Genomic DNA, 15,420 nt, shown 5'->3' on the forward strand with positions numbered 1-15,420 from the left:
TAGGCGGAGGGGAAAGCCAACCCTACCTTAGAGTTGCAAGCCTAGAAATCTTTGAAATCCCACTTCATCTCCCTCTTTGAGAGAGAACACCTTTGACTCTAAAATGGCATGTGATCTCCACGTGAAGCTGGCTTGGCGGAGCATGCTCCCCAAGACCCTGTTAGCCAGGGTGGCCAGGCACACTTTTGGGGGAGACTGACAGGGAGGTCATGGGGGGCCCCAGTGGCCCTGCTCCTGACATGCAGATGGGCAGGAGCCATTGGGCGGCCAGTGTGAGGATGGACACCATGGCAGGGGCCTGCCCAGGGGCCGCAACTCGAAGGGCTTTTAAGGCCAAAGGCTAAAACTCCAGAGAACAGCAGTAAGCATCCCGGCAGGCAGCACCGGTCGTCAGGGCGAGCGTCACCTTGGTGAGTTGCAAGGAACACTGCAGAGCATGTGTGACTGGCCTTCTCAGGCCACCCAGGTCTCAAGAACAGGACAGACGGAGGGGCCACCCCAGAGCAGAGGGGTCTAGGGAGGCAGCGTGGCCAAAGGCTGGAGAGCCCTGGGGGACAAACAGGTGAAATCAGGATGAAGCTCTTCTCTAACCTGCTAACACTGAGGGGTAGAGGGTTGGGCACATGAGGGCTGTGGGGCAGTGGAAAGATCTAGAACAGGCAGCACCAGTGAACACAGGAGGCAGGAGTGGGCTGGCCGGGTCTGAGACCCTAGAGGTGCTCCCGCAGGACCAGCCAAGAGGGGCCCTGGCTGTGTGCAAGATGGAAATCAAACGTGAGCCAGCCAGCAGGAGGTGAGAGCGGAGTTGACTGAACTTACAGCTGGGAGACGTGGAAAGGAAGGGAGGGAGTCTCATCTTTGTTTGGGGCCTGGGGGTTTTTACTGAGGACGGTGGTCTGGTGTACATGTCCCCTCAGGCATCCAGGAAGCGTGAGAACAAAGACGAGGGCCCAGGTGTTACTCCTTAGAGCCAGGATGCCTTGGCGTCGAGGTGTCTGGCACTGGAGGTCTGGAATACCCATGCGATGGCTTCCAGTCCTCACCTGGTCCTGCCTTTGATGGCGGTCTCTTCTAGAGAAACCGCTGAGTCCTGGTCCCGTACAAGCAGGGCAGACAGCAGCTGCGTTGAGGCCTGTATAAACTGGGGGCGCAGGTCCTAACACCAGAAGCAGCAAGACAAGGAGCCCGGAGCAGGTTTTTGTGGAGCCTTCCGTTTCCCTGTCTCAGCCAGGGCGCCGTGAGGCCGAACTACTGGGGCACCCGCCACCTGAGGCCCTTCATGAGGGCTCCTGGCTTCTGTTCCTTCACCTGATTTTCCTGTACCCGCTTCCTCGCCCACAGGAGAAGTACCCAGCAGCCGTGCACCTCCCGGAGGGGGCCGCTTCCAGCTGCATGGCGGTCCGGAGCACCTGCCAGCCAGGGTGAGTGCGGATGCCCTGCAGGCCCGGCCTCCCCAACACGCAGACGGCGGCTTGCTGTTCAAAACGAGGCTTACAAATGGCAGACAACGAAAGGCAGCTACGTTCCGGACACCTTGAAGTGTCTGTGAGCCGTGTTGGCTCTGCAGCTGTGGGGAGGAGAGCAGGTTGTGGAACATGGGCAAACGGCCAGGGCTGCTGGGCTCACTGCAGGGCTGGAGGGAGCCAAGGGGAGGCCGGGAAGCAGCAAGCACTGGGTGAAGGGAGGACTCACTGGGCTGTGTGCGTGCACGGTCTGCATCAGAATGCCTAAAGTGCTTTGTTTTCAAATCTTAAAATGGTGCTGTAATTCTGTAGGCCTCTCAGACTTGCCTTTGTTACTCAACATTATATCCGAAGTGAGCTTCTGGTTATGTGCGTAGCTGTATGTAGTTCATTCATTCTCGGTGGTTCTACTCCATCAGCTGTATTTCTGCTTTCTTCGGGTCTTGGGCACTTGGGTCATCCATCGTTTTCCACTATTTCTCACGCTCCTGTCCATGTCCCCGGACACTCGAGGACCCAGGCTTCTGTGGCTGGAAGTGAAATTCCTGGGTCATGGTGTGGATTCACCCTCCCATCACTGCCAAAGCTTTTCAGACTACTTTATCACAGTTCAGGTTCCGCACGGGCAGGTTTTCTGCATCCTGTACGTCACCCGCACGGCCACACCACCACACTGTGGGTACAGAACAGCATCTTGCTGGGTCTTGGGGTCCATTTCCCTCTTCGTTCATGTCCCACGTGCTTCCCTGAGCAGACGTGGCCTGTGTCCATGGCCAGACGTCTTCAGGAGCGCCTCCTCAGGGAGGGTGACAGGTGCCACACAGTTCACACTTCCCACCCGATTTGAAACAGCACTTAGGAACGCATCTTACCTCTTTCAGGTTCGAGCTGGTCATTGTCTGGAGGGTGCAGATAGATGAAGAAGGGAAGGTTTTGCCGAAGCTGGACCTTCTACCCAAAGCGCCACAGCAAGGTAGGGGCCCCCAGGGTCGGGATGTGAGGACTTCTTACTGTGCCCAACAGACGCCTGCTTCTGTCATCTGGTTTTCATAGCAAGAATCAAAAGTTGAGAATCTCACTGTATCGTTTTTATCAGTTTATCAGGAATCAGAAAGCAGAGGCGCGGAGGGACTGTTCTGTCCCCACCTCTGGCCTGTGGGTCCATGCCCACGGTCACGACAGTTTGGGAAGGAGGGAAGGTCTCGGTGTAGAGTCTCAGCCGGCTTGCTCTCCCTGCAGCCCTGAAGCTGGACCGGAACCGAGTCCTGGAGACCGCGCCTCGCAGCTTCCGAGCCCTGCTGGGCACACTGGGCATTGAAGCCGCCCTCGAGAGCCTGATAAAGTCGCTCTGCACAGCGGGCTACGACTAGTTCCAGGCAAACACGCAGGTGTGTGATCTTCTTCCACATCAACAGTTTCTGTGTTCCACAGAGAAACAACACCTTTAGGACACGTCTGTGCAGTTTCAGCACATCCTATATAAACTGTCGGGACATGGAAAAATAAACAGCTATTGGAATACAAAATGTCCGACGAGCAGCACATACAGTGCTTAGGAGGGCCTGGCGGGCTTGGTTGGGGGAGTGTGCAACTCTTGATCTCAGGGTCATGAGTTTGAGCCCAACACTGGGGGCATGGATTACTTAAAAAAAAAAACAACTTTCTCAGAAGTTAAGGTTATTATTTTTCTTTTAATAATAGGAGTGAGTGTCCATCCTTGGATTGGGGGGAGCGGCTGGTCCTACCTCTCACCAAGTCTGAGGGTGGAGGCGTCCTGTGTCCTAGAGATTGGCCCTCCCCTTGCCACCCGAGGGCCCCACTCCTTAACATTCCTGACCGGGGTGACGCACCGCCCACCTTGCCACCCTGCCCTGTAGAGCAGAACTCACTCTTCTTGGCCTTCACATGAAAGTGGAGCAGTCAGCTTAAAAAATGCAGTAATATAGACTTGACCCCCACCCCCCACCCCTTGGGCAGCACTGGTCTCAGCTGCCTCATTTAAAAGGTTAGAATCGGTAGAAACATTGCTTGAAACCACAGTCTGGGAAGGGGCCACACTGGAGGGTGAGGCGGAGGCCACACGGGGCAGGACCACGTCGGTCCGCATGCGCCCCCCCCCCCCCCTGCCGTGGATGCTGGTGCTTCAGCCGGGACGGGCCTGGGAGGTGGCCTGACCCACCTCCTGGCAGGGCCGGGGTCCTGTGCACACCCATCCTCACGTAGGCCAGCAACAAGGAACGACCTCAGGCCAAAACAACACAGATGCTTCCACACGTGTCCCTGTGAGGGGACAGCCCCCCAATGCACGCAGACGAGACACGTATCATTGGAGTATCTTTCTGAACCTCCGAGTGTGCAAAAAGCAAATGTTAGGACAAAGCTGAATAAATTCTAGGAGAGCTGGCTTGATTCAAACAAGTATAATTCTCAAGTTATCACAAAATTCCCCACAAAAATTTACAATCAATCAGCAAAATATTCTTATTTTTCACGTAGCATTTTCATACAATTTCGTGGTTTTGCTATTATAATCTTATGTTACAATAAACCTTCATTAGTCCCTCAAAACAATGATATAAATAGTCTGTACAACCTACCATAGAATAAAAAACTGAAGCCAAGATTCCCCACAGTTTTCTTAGCAGCTGGGCACACCTACGGTGACCCCAACGAGAACCCTCTTGGTGCCAGCCAGAAGTCGCTCATCCTGTGGGAGCACGCCACGCTGGCACCTTCCCCAAACACACACCCAGAATGCCTGGCGCACGGCCGCCCTGACACCAGCTCCGCAGCAGCAACTGCACGTGGCAAGGAACACCTCGTCTCCCCTAAAGTCAAAGATAAAATCATTCAGCTAAAAAGAAAGCACTCGAGTGAGTGGTGTCCACCCCTGACCTGAGTCCCGTGCTCCCTGATGACCCTGTGCAGAGCGGTGGCCGTGGCACCTCCACAGAGACCCCAAGTCCACGCAGCTCAGGACCCACATCCGCACCAGCCACCCATCGCTCTCTGCAGCAGAGAGCCCACTAAACCTGTGCTGCCTGGTGGCTCGCACGGAAAAAGTGACCACATAACTCAGCTGGGAAAGTTCCAGTAGTATCCATGTTTTCCTTCAAGTCCAAACTGTAAGATGTACGCGACAATTCAAGTTTTCTATGTTAGAGTCTGGTGGTAGGAGATCCAAACCTTGGGTCTTAAGGCTTTTACATCAGAGATGAGACATGAGCCCTGGGTGGGGAGGAGGCGCGGCCCAGAGCGGAAGGTGTGGGGACACCGCACACAGCAGCACTCACGCCCAGCGCTCCTCGTCCTCGAAGGTGTTTCTGGTGGCCTTCCATTCGGGGTCACCCAGACGCAGCCCCACCTGAACACGGGTTAAAAAGCAAAAACATTCACAGCCAAAGGTCACCCAACACAACAGAAAAGAGCTCTCTCATTCAACCTTCACATTCTGTGTTCAAGTTTCAAAGACCCCGCAGGAAGTGCCTAGACCTTATGGAGAACTAACGTGCAGTCCTCACTCTCCTTGAACCTGGTCGACATCACAGCTGCGTCTTTGGCGTGTACAGTCTTTGAATAGAAGTTGACTATCTTGCCGTCCAGTTTGTGCTGGTGAGGAATGCTCTCATACGGCTTGAGGTCGAGGTCCAGCACAGACACGGAGAAAGCAAACCTGGATCTCGACGAAGGGACGACAGGCCTTTGATCGGAGCTGGAAGTGAAAGAGCAGCTTCAGGACACATGAACCCCAAATACCCAAATCCTCACCCTGCGCAGGGCGTGCACCCTGCCTAGGCCCGCCGTGACACCCGCCACCACACGGACGGGAGGGCTGGCAGGTGTCCCCTAGTCCCTGGGGGCACTTGACCAGGAATCAGGAATCACTAACCCTGAGAGAAAGGAGAAAGTCGACCTGGCCTTTCCTCAACCCGATGAAGCAGACTTCCCTTCACCCGCCTTTTCCCCCATCTGCTGAGAAGCCTGTGTTCCCTGAGGCTCTTCACGTTTGGAGAGAGAGCTGATTTCATGCTCTAGTCTCAAATCTAATCTGCAGGTTTTGATGTTTTGTTCTTAAGGCTTCATTCTGTGGGTTTTCTAAACATCAGAACAGTCATGTGCTTATAACAGAAAATGAACAATTATCTGTACTAAAACCAACCACTCTGAGGCTAATTCTGAATTTTCTATTAAAATTGCTGTGCATCCATCCCACTCAGCTCTCAGAGTGCTTCGTAATATTTCACATCCAACAACTGGTTAAATATATGATATTTAGTTTAGCCCAAGAAAAATACTCACGAGTCCCAGTTTCCCCACGCTTACTACTCTTCTAGATTTAGACAGCATCCCAAAACAACACGAATTTTAAAAGCTCCTGCCTGGGAGGGGAAGACCAATCAACATGCTCCCGTTGTGATGAAGCTAATCAAGGCCGAGACTCTCACTTCACTCCTGCCCCGAAATACCCTCCCTCTCTCTAGGGAAAACGGAGCCCTGGCTCAGCTGCTAGGTCATAGCTACTCCCTCCCGAACAGTAGTGAAGGTCCCGCTTCTGAGGCCTGAGCTCCAGGCAGCAGGGCCGGGACAGCACCTCTCTGGCCCCCAGCAGGCTTCCCCCACCGAGCCGGCACCTGACAAGGTGACGCGCACACAGAGGGGCATCGCTCGGCACACGGGCTGCCTGTGTGCCCACCACAAGCTCCCATGAGCCCAGGGCGCAGCTCCGAAGCTGAAACGCTTCTGCACCGCGCCACGGGGCTCCCGGGCCATGCACCCCCGCCCCATCTGCGCCTGCCAAGCAGCCGGCCAGCCCTGCACATTCCTGAGTGCGTGCCTGTTTCAGGAAGGGCAGTGGGTGACATCCGCATGCTTCTGCCATGGGACAAGGCCAGCTCAATCCAGTGAACACGCACTGCAGGCACTTCCTCATGGGATCACAGGGGTCCTCAACTAAACAGAACAGTCTTTTTGTATTTCAGTTGCACCCTACAAACATCCCTCCGTGTTTCCTATCCGCTCTGTGCCTGCCAGGGAGCAGCAGTCCTAGGAATGTTTAGTTCAAAAGCATCTGAAAAACAGGTGGCTGGCAGCCAACGATAAGGTCATCTTGACCCGGGAACACATGTCAGAAGAATGTGGAACATTCCACAAACACTGTGTGTGGGGTTTGGCACCCTGAGGATCAATGCTGAAGATGCCATCTAATTAGCAAGAGAAGATTATCAGGTTCATCCTGAATTCCTAAAAAAAGGCAGGGGAGGGGACCGGACAAGGGTAATAATGTCCAGGGAGAGCGGCTGCCAACAGGACAGGAAGCGCAACAGCGGACATGCTGTCCCACCGGCGCACGAGGGTCGGGACCTTGGTGGGGGATCTGCAGCTTCTCAGGCCTCCAAGCCTCGGTGGGCACGTGGGGCCTTGAGAGAAAGGAATTTGTACCAGGATCCAAGCTGCTTCTAAGTCTTTGGAGTATTTTCTTAGAAAATCATAGTAATCTTTAACAGGACAGTCTTTTTAAGTTGTTCTCTGTAAACGTCTTTCCAACTGAATCACACACTTCTAGAGAGCAGTGGGAGTCAGCAAGCCGTGGCGGGTTACTAGGTGTCATGCGGGCCACGGGCATCAGCCTGTCAGCAGACATGGCCCTGCAGGGACACGGGCACGGGCGTGCAGCAGGCAGCTCACCTCGAGTCCTGCAGGCAGGGGGAGAGCGCGATCATGATGGAGCAGTCCTTCGCAGTCATGGCCACCCGGTACTGCTGAACCTGCGGGGGACGGAGAGGTCAGCTCCAGGGCCGCACCCCCACGACACGCACCCGGCACAGTCCAGGAACCGGCTACAGACCCAGGGGTGAGTGAGAAAGCCCCGGGCCAGCCCGGCCCTGACCTCTCACCGCAGGTAGCATGCAGACCCCGACTCCAAACGTTAGGATGCAGGCTTGTCTGCCACAAAGCAGCCAGTCTGCCAGCTTGGACTTTTGCTACCTGGGCTACCAGGGTGCTGGGCACCCTGACGGTGCTGGGCCAGCTCTGCTCCACACACACCCAGCGAGGTCTGCTCGGATCACACCACCACCACGAAGGACGCTGCGTGGATGGAGGGCTGCCAGGCTCCGTGTGAGCTCACTTCATCCCCAGAGTGACCCAGAGCCGGCCTGCTCAGCACTACCTGGTGACGGCAAGCCTGGGTTCAAACCCAGGCACTGTGGCTCTCAACACCAGGCTTGAGCACGTGCGCGCACCAGCCCACAGACACATCCGCCAGGGCCGCCAACGCAAACCACACACGGCGTGCTCTGGGGGACCCGACTCATGAGGCCGTGTGTGCCCACCTGCACGGCAGACACAGAGAGGTTCTGGAAAGCGTCACCTTGGTGTAGGGTCTGGGGCATCTTCCCCCTTCTTTGACGGTTCACGTTATTATTTGAATTTTTTAGATTGAATAGCTCTCACGTTTACAAAAATAAACTAATCACACAAAAGGCAATGGGCCTTACAGGTTGTCGCTGCCCCCATCATCATACGCTGACAGATCAGTCTCACCTTCCCTGTAGCCCCTTCCTCTGAGTGCCACCCCAAGAAAACGTCCAGTTCCCACCTTCCCTGCGCACAACTGTGCAAGGTGCCTCAGGCCAGCTGGTGGCTCTTTTGAGGCTCGCAAAACCTCTTCTACACTTGGTGTGTTTGGCTAAGAAATCAGGTATTTCACAAAACACACAAAAAATTCGGTTCAAATAAATTAAGGAGATAAACATAAAAAAGTATAAAATATTTGTGTCCTCATTACAAGACAAGTCAGAAAAGACTGACAGATCTGAATTCCCAAGGATGAAAAGTATCTATGTAACACCGGCTAAAACCAACGTGGGAGACGGAGAGTGGCAGCAATCGCAGTCAGCCAGCACCGAGGCGTCAAGTGCGAGATCTGTCTGGAAGAGGGTACTTCCCAACAGAGGTGTGAAACCCGATAAACAGACAAAAGAAAATAGCCAATAAATATATGAAAAGATGCCAAACCTTACTAATTATCAAGGAAATGCAAATTATACCAAACATTTTTCACTCATTAGATGCACACAACTACCCATAAAATCAGACACAAAATGGAAGGGCCAGACTCTCACTTCGAGTAATGCCGGACTGTGTGATGGGGGGCCAACCCGACTACAGAGGTCCACCCGAGGAAGCTGGACAAAATACCAAAACCATCTGCTACAAGGCAGTGTGAACAGGAGCAGGGCGAGTGGCTGGACCAGTGGGGAGACAGACATTTGGGTCTTTTCTGCCCTGAGACAGGGTTGACGGTTCCAGAGGGCTGGCTGAGAGCTACTCTTCTCACCAAACTCCAGGGCTACGGGGACAGTAATCGTGTGAACCCCCTCTTCGGGTTAGCACCCAAAGCTGCACCTGAAGACTGAGGGAGTCACAGGTTGACAGCCTTCCCGGACCTGCAGCCCTGCTTCAAAGAGATCAGTCACCAAAACTGGGTTCAGAGGACCCCAACTTGCTAGGGCTTCCCTGTCCCCCAGCAGAAGCAAACCCAAGATCCTCCCTGGAAGAAGACATTATACTAGGCCTTGCATTATTTCTAAAATAATTGTAAAATATAGTGACTGACACGTAAGTTAAAATATCCAGGTACAACACAGCATCACCTAAGTGAAAACCTGCAAGAAACCCCAGTCCCAGGTCAGCGGAGACAAACACAAACTCCAACTACTGCAGGTACCAGACAGACATGCTGCTCTGTTCAAGGATAAAAGACAAAATCAAGAATGTGACGAGAGCTGGAGGCTATAAAAATAAACGATATGTAAATTCTAGAACTGAAAAAAATACAAAAATCAATATTAAGAATTCAAGAGATAGTTTTAACAGATTAGAAGAAACTCAAAGAGACTTGCTACAATGGAAGATAGGTCGAAGTTAAAATATCCAGAATGAAGCATGGAAAGTAAGACAGCTAGAAAATAGGGCAGAAATCAAATCTGAAGGTGTTAAGGCCAAATTATTTTCCAAAACTGAGGAAAGACATCAAGCCACAAACTCAAGAATGACTCCAAAAAACCACAATCAGTTATACACATCACCAAACAAACACTTAAGGATGAGTCACCAGCAGACCCACACAAAGGAAACGTTAAAGGGTATTCTTCAGACAACAAAATCATCCTAGATACAAGCTCCAGAATATAGGGTAGAATGAAGAGCAACCTAAGAGAAGCATCTGTGGGTAAAAGGAAACTGATTGTATAAAATGGTAATAGCATCTCCTTGAGTTTAAAACAACAGAATACAGAGGGCGCCTGGGTGGCTCAGTCATTAGGCGTCTGCCTTTGGCTCGGGTCATGATCCCAGGGTCCTGGGATCGAGCCCCGCATCGGGCTGCTGCTCAGTAGGGGGTCTGCTTCTCCCTTCCCAGCTCCCTCTGCTTGTGGTCCTGCTCTCGCTGTGTCTCTCTCTGTCAAATAAGTAAATAAAATCTTAAAAAAAAAAAAAAACCCACAATAGAATACACAGCAATAGGATTTAAGTCAGGACGAGAGTAAAATATACTAAGAATTTTGTGCTGTCCAAAAAGAGAGTGAAGGTACTAGACGTTAGACTTTCATAAGTCAACTGCTTGCTGCAAAGGTCAGGATAACAACCAAGAGAAAAGCAAAAGACTCTGTAACTTCCAACAGAGTGGGGAAATTGAATGATAAAAATATAACCCAAAAGATTCTGAAAGAGGAGAGGAAAAGAAACCTAATAAAACAGGTGGTAAAGGATTAAACCTAACTATACGTCCACAAAACATCAGAAAGGATAGAAAACCAAACCTACTTTAACTGCAAAGGCATAGAAAGATTAAAAACAAAAGAACAGAAAAAGATATACAGTGCAAGTATTAACCAAAAGAACCTACAGAAGTTACACTAATATCAGAGAAAGGAAACTTTAAGGTAAAAAATATTACCAGAGATAGAACACAGTGAAAATTATAAATGACACTTGAAAATGAAAAATTTGATTTACCAGGTAGGTTTAACAATTTTAAGGCCCCTGACAATATAGCTTCAAAATAAGTAACACAATTCCATACTTGCTATGTAAAATTTCAAAACATCCTTCTTATGAAAGAAGCAGACAGTAAAATAAGGTTATAGAAGATCTGAAAACAATTAATCTGACCTAATGGGAAGATATAAAACATTGCACCCAACAATTTGAGAAGACACTTTCTTTTTTACAGAAGCCTTTTTCAAATAAAATCTATAAAGCAAATCATAATGGATTTCAAAGGATCAAAAGCCAATCTCAACAAATTTCAAAGGACCATATGGGCTGTGTTCTCTGACCATAATGCAATGTTGTTAGTAATCAGTACAAAAAAATAATGAGAATCTCCATGTGTTTGGTAATTGATTCCCTTCTAAATACTTACATGGGTCAAAGGAGAAATCTTCATAGTAATCAGAGCATATATTTTAAATGAATGGTGTTGAAAATACAGCTGTGGAATGTAGCTAAACCATGTTTATGAAAAAATATATAGTGTTAAATACACATTTTAGAAAAAAATTCTAAAACTTAATTAGATAAGCATATCAGAAGTTACAGGAAGAACAAATTATCCAAACAAGAAGAAAGGGAAAAAAACAGAAATTACTGAAATAGGAAAGAATCATATAGTACACTAAAGGATCCTAAGTTAATTTTTATAAAACAAACAAAAACGATTAAGTCTTTGTGGGATGGATTAAGAAAACAGGTATCAGACATCAGGAATAAAAGAGCATTTTCAGATCTTAGAGAACATTAAAAGATAAAAGAATATTATCAAAAAACTATATACAAAAATTTTGAAAATTTTAGATGATGTTTTAGAAAGATGTTACTAAAACTGACAAAAGAAGAAAATCTGAAATTTTTTTAAACATTTTTTTATAAGATTTTATTTATTTGAGAGAGAGCATGCACAGGGGCAGAGCGGGGGAGAGAGAGAGAGAGAGAAGCAGACTCCCACGCTGAGCAGGGAACCCTATGCAGGGCTCAATCCCAGGACCCTGGGGTCATGACCTGAGTCGAAGGCAGACGCTTAACCGACTAAGCCACCAGCCCTGAAAATCTGAAATTGAGATCCTAACTTAAAATTTTTCTTCACAGACAATTATCAGCCCAGATGGTTTCACCTGTGGTTCTACAAAACATTTAAGGAAAAAATAATACAATCCTTACTTCACCTCTTCCAGAGAACCAGAAAATGAGCAAACATTCTTCAAATTTTTATGAGGCAGGCGTACCCTTGATACCAAGACCTAACAAAGACATTACAAAAAACTCACATCACTCATAAACATATATGCAAAAGAAACCCTAACCAAAATATTAGCAAGTCAGATATATAATAAATCACTGTAAAAATTGTACAGTTAACCACAGTGACAGAATATAGGAGAAAAGTCATATGATCATCCAACAGAAATAGAAAAAGCACTGATAATTCAACATCTCCTGAGAAAAACTTTTTTTTTTTTAAAGATTTTATTTATTTATTTATTTGAGAGAGAGAGAATGAGAGACAGCACGAGAGGGAAGAGGGTCAGAGGGAACAGCAGACTCCCTGCCGAGCAGGGAGCCTGATGTGGGACTCGACCCCGGGACTCCAGGATCATGACCTGAGCTGAAGGCAGTCGCTTAACCAACTGAGCCACCCAGGCGCCCCTGAGAAAAACTTTTTAACAAATTAGGAACAGAATGGAACATTCTTAATTTTTAACTTGTTTAAAAAATAAATTAAATAAGCCCCCCAAAAAACCTACAACAAATAACTTACTTAGTGGTAAAATGGTTTCTCTGAGAATGAGAATAAGACTAGAATTCCCACTTTCATAAATTAACTATATGGATTTAAGCAAAACAAAATAGGTAAAAGGCCTAAGGATTAGAAAGCAAAAAATCAAATTCAAAGACAGTATGATTCCATAAAATGAAAATCCAACAGCTGTAAGTGAATAGTTAGAATCAGTGAGTTCAGGGCCCCTGGGTGGCTCAGTCAGTTAAGGGGCTGACTTTGGCTCAGGTCCCGTGTCAGGCTCCCTACTCAGCGGGGAGTCCCCTTCTCCCTCTCCTGCTGCCCATCCCCCCATGCTCTCTCAAATAAATAAAATCTTCAAAATAAATAGAATCTGTGAGTTTGGCAAGGTTGACATATAAAAAGTCAAATAGAAAAACCAATTGCGTTCCTCTATGTGCACAACAAACACGTTAGAATGGACATGTTTTAAAGATTTATTTTATTTTAGAGAGAGAGAGAGTGCACATGCACAAATGCAAGGAGGGGCAAGGGAGAGGGATAGGGACAAGCAGACTTCCTGCTGAGCAGGGAGCCTGGTGGGGGCTTGATCCCAGGACCCTGGGACCATGACCTGAGCCGATGGCAGACGCTTAACCGACTGAGCCACCCAGGCACCCCTGTTTTTATTAATTTTAAAATAACACCTAAAATAATAGAAAATGCCCATGTTGGAAGACTAAATATTGTATAGCTGTCAACTCCTATTGTCATTTTAGTGCCAAACCAATAAAAATCCCAACAGGTTTGTTACTGCTTTTCCTTGTAGACCTGAACAAGCTGATTCTAGGATTTATGTACACAAGCAAAGGTCAAGAAGAGCCAACGAAAAAGACAATCCTGAAGATGGTGGAAGGATTTGCTCTACTGGATATCGAGGCTTGTTTTGACTCTCTAGTGATTAGGATAATTCCTGTGATTCTGGGACAATTCCATATGAAAGTAAAATAAAACCCTACCTCATGCCATACCTACCAAATGTGACAGGCAAAACAATAAAGGTTTCTAAAATACCTGTAGGACCCTAAGAAAGATAAAGCCTTCTTAAAAAGGAAAAAGATGTAAATTAAACTATCTTAAAATTCTGAACGTCCTTTCTTGAAAGGACTCCACTCAGAGTGAAGTAGCAAAGCTCCAGAGTCGAAGACGACACCGGCAGCACGTGTACCTGACAGTGGGCTTCTATCCAGAAAACATAAAGAACTCCTTCAGATCAATTTAAAAAAGACAATCCTACAAAAACGGGGCAAAAGACTTAACACAAAAGAAAACACAGATGAAAAGGTGCTTAATCTCATCACCATAATAAGCCACCACTACAGTCACCAGAATGGCTGAAAAATAAAAGACTGAGGGGCAATGGGAACTACTCTAGCCAGTTGTAGGGAATAGAAGAAGGTAACTGTTTGGCAGTATCTCCTAAAGCTAATAGGCTCACATCTCTGGCCCAGAAATTCCATTCCTGGGAATATATCCAAGAGAAATGTGTGACATGTTCACCAAGAGATCAGCTTAAGAATGTTTACAACAGCTTTATTCATTTCATAACAGCCCAAAACGGGGAACAACCCAAATGTCCGTCAACAGTAAATGGATATATTGTGGTACATCTATTCAGCAGATCACTATAAAGCAATGCAAGTATGGAAATGCATGCAATAATATGACTGAATTTTATAAATAGTATATACAGTTTTTTCTTCTTAAAAAGGACAGGATTCCATATATAAAGTTCAAAAGCAAAACAAACCAAACTATGAGAATATAAATCAACACAATAGTTAATTCTGGGGAGAAAATAACTGGCAGGGAAACGACGGATTATGTTTGGCTGCCAGGGTTCTACATCCAGACCTAGCTGGTAATTCCACGAGAGTTTGCTTTGTGACAAATCACTGGGCTGTACATTTTTTTTCTGTGTACTTATCCGTATGTGCTATATCTCACAGTACAAATGGTTGAAAATAAAAGTTTAGAAAATTAAAATAAAATTCGAAATACTGGTAATAATAGTGTTTGGGGGTGCGTGGAGGAAAAGGGCCCTCAACCGTTGTAAAAAGGAACGTAAATTGGCGAAATCTTTTTGGAAGGACAATACTGACAGAATTTATCAATCAATCTAGCAATTTTATTTCCAATAATCTACCTTCAGATATGCCTTGGTGCACTAGGATTAGAGTACAAAAATGGGAATGACAACATTCTTTTTAACAGTAACAAATTAAAAATAACACCCAAATAAATGACCATGATGAGACCAAACTAAAGAGAATGACAATTTCAGGGGGCATGGAGGCCTTCCCAGGGCCCTCCTACTACAAAACAACTAAATTCCTGTTAACGTACCTTTCAGTGCACTGTGGGGCTTGTAGAAGGTAAGGGAAATCGCTAACTCAATCCCCTCTTCTGACCTGTCCACCCCCAAAAGAGCCAAAACTAGGGTTTTGAGCAAGGAGCAAATGAAAAGGCTGAGCTGTTCTATAGGCAGCTGTCAGTGGAAGCACTGTTTCTAGGAATAAGCCACAGAGTACAGGGTCCTAACTGAGATTTCTCCCTTACGCCAGGCATCTGTATCTTCTCCGGAGGAAAGCATCCCCTGTTTAGGTCCCCAGGATTCCCACGGACTAAAGATCAAACATATGAGCTCACAATCGTTAACCATTAAAAACCCAAGCAGATAACACAGCATGGATGATTCAGCCAAAATAACGAATTTTGTACCTCTAAGGCTTTATTATGTATCTGATATCAGATAAAGAATATAAAATAACTTCATAAATTGTTTAAAGAACTAAAAGATGAAATTTAAAATTGGGCAAGCAACAAGGAACTATCAAAAATACCAAGCAGAAGTGGAAATGGACCGGGATGCCTGGGTGGCTCAGTTGGTTAAGCATCTGCCTTCGACTCAGGTCATGATCCCAGGGTCCTGGGATCAAGTCCTGCATCAGGTTCCCTGCTTAGCGGGGAGTCTGCTTCTCCCTCTCCCTCTGCTGCTCCCCCGCTTGTGCGCTCTCTCTCTCTCTCTCTCTCTGATTAATAATAAAATACTAAAAAAAAAAAAAGAAGTGGAAATGGACCAAACAGAACTTTGAAAAATAAAAAATATAACTACTGAAA

General features: G+C 47.4%; 2 protein-coding genes across 3 annotated transcripts in view; one reads left to right on the forward strand and one right to left on the reverse strand.

Annotated features, from left to right (window-relative positions):
- Positions 1 to 3,089, forward strand: part of CENPP (centromere protein P) — a 228,222-nt gene extending 225,133 nt beyond the window's left edge. For both annotated transcript variants that reach the window (XM_028093074.2, XM_028093073.2), the window contains exons 6-8: positions 1,342 to 1,421; positions 2,345 to 2,436; positions 2,703 to 3,089. In XM_028093074.2, coding sequence (XP_027948875.1) covers positions 1,342 to 1,421; positions 2,345 to 2,436; positions 2,703 to 2,833 — 303 coding nt within the window. In that variant the 3' untranslated portion in view covers positions 2,834 to 3,089. The remainder of the gene's footprint in view (positions 1 to 1,341; positions 1,422 to 2,344; positions 2,437 to 2,702) is intronic.
- A 779-nt stretch (positions 3,090 to 3,868) lies between these two features.
- The window catches only part of IPPK (inositol-pentakisphosphate 2-kinase), a 45,891-nt gene continuing 34,339 nt past the window's right edge, over positions 3,869 to 15,420 (reverse strand). The window contains exons 12-13 of the mRNA XM_028093056.2: positions 7,149 to 7,228; positions 3,869 to 5,175 (exon numbers count right to left, since the gene is read on the reverse strand). Coding sequence (XP_027948857.1) covers positions 4,950 to 5,175; positions 7,149 to 7,228 — 306 coding nt within the window. The 3' untranslated portion in view covers positions 3,869 to 4,949. The remainder of the gene's footprint in view (positions 5,176 to 7,148; positions 7,229 to 15,420) is intronic.

The sequence above is a fragment of the Eumetopias jubatus genome, unplaced genomic scaffold (assembly GCF_037043125.1).
Source record: "Eumetopias jubatus isolate StellerSeaLion01/CBP00866 unplaced genomic scaffold, mEumJub1_p1.0 scaffold_15, whole genome shotgun sequence".
NCBI classification, from domain to species: domain Eukaryota; kingdom Metazoa; phylum Chordata; class Mammalia; order Carnivora; family Otariidae; genus Eumetopias; species Eumetopias jubatus.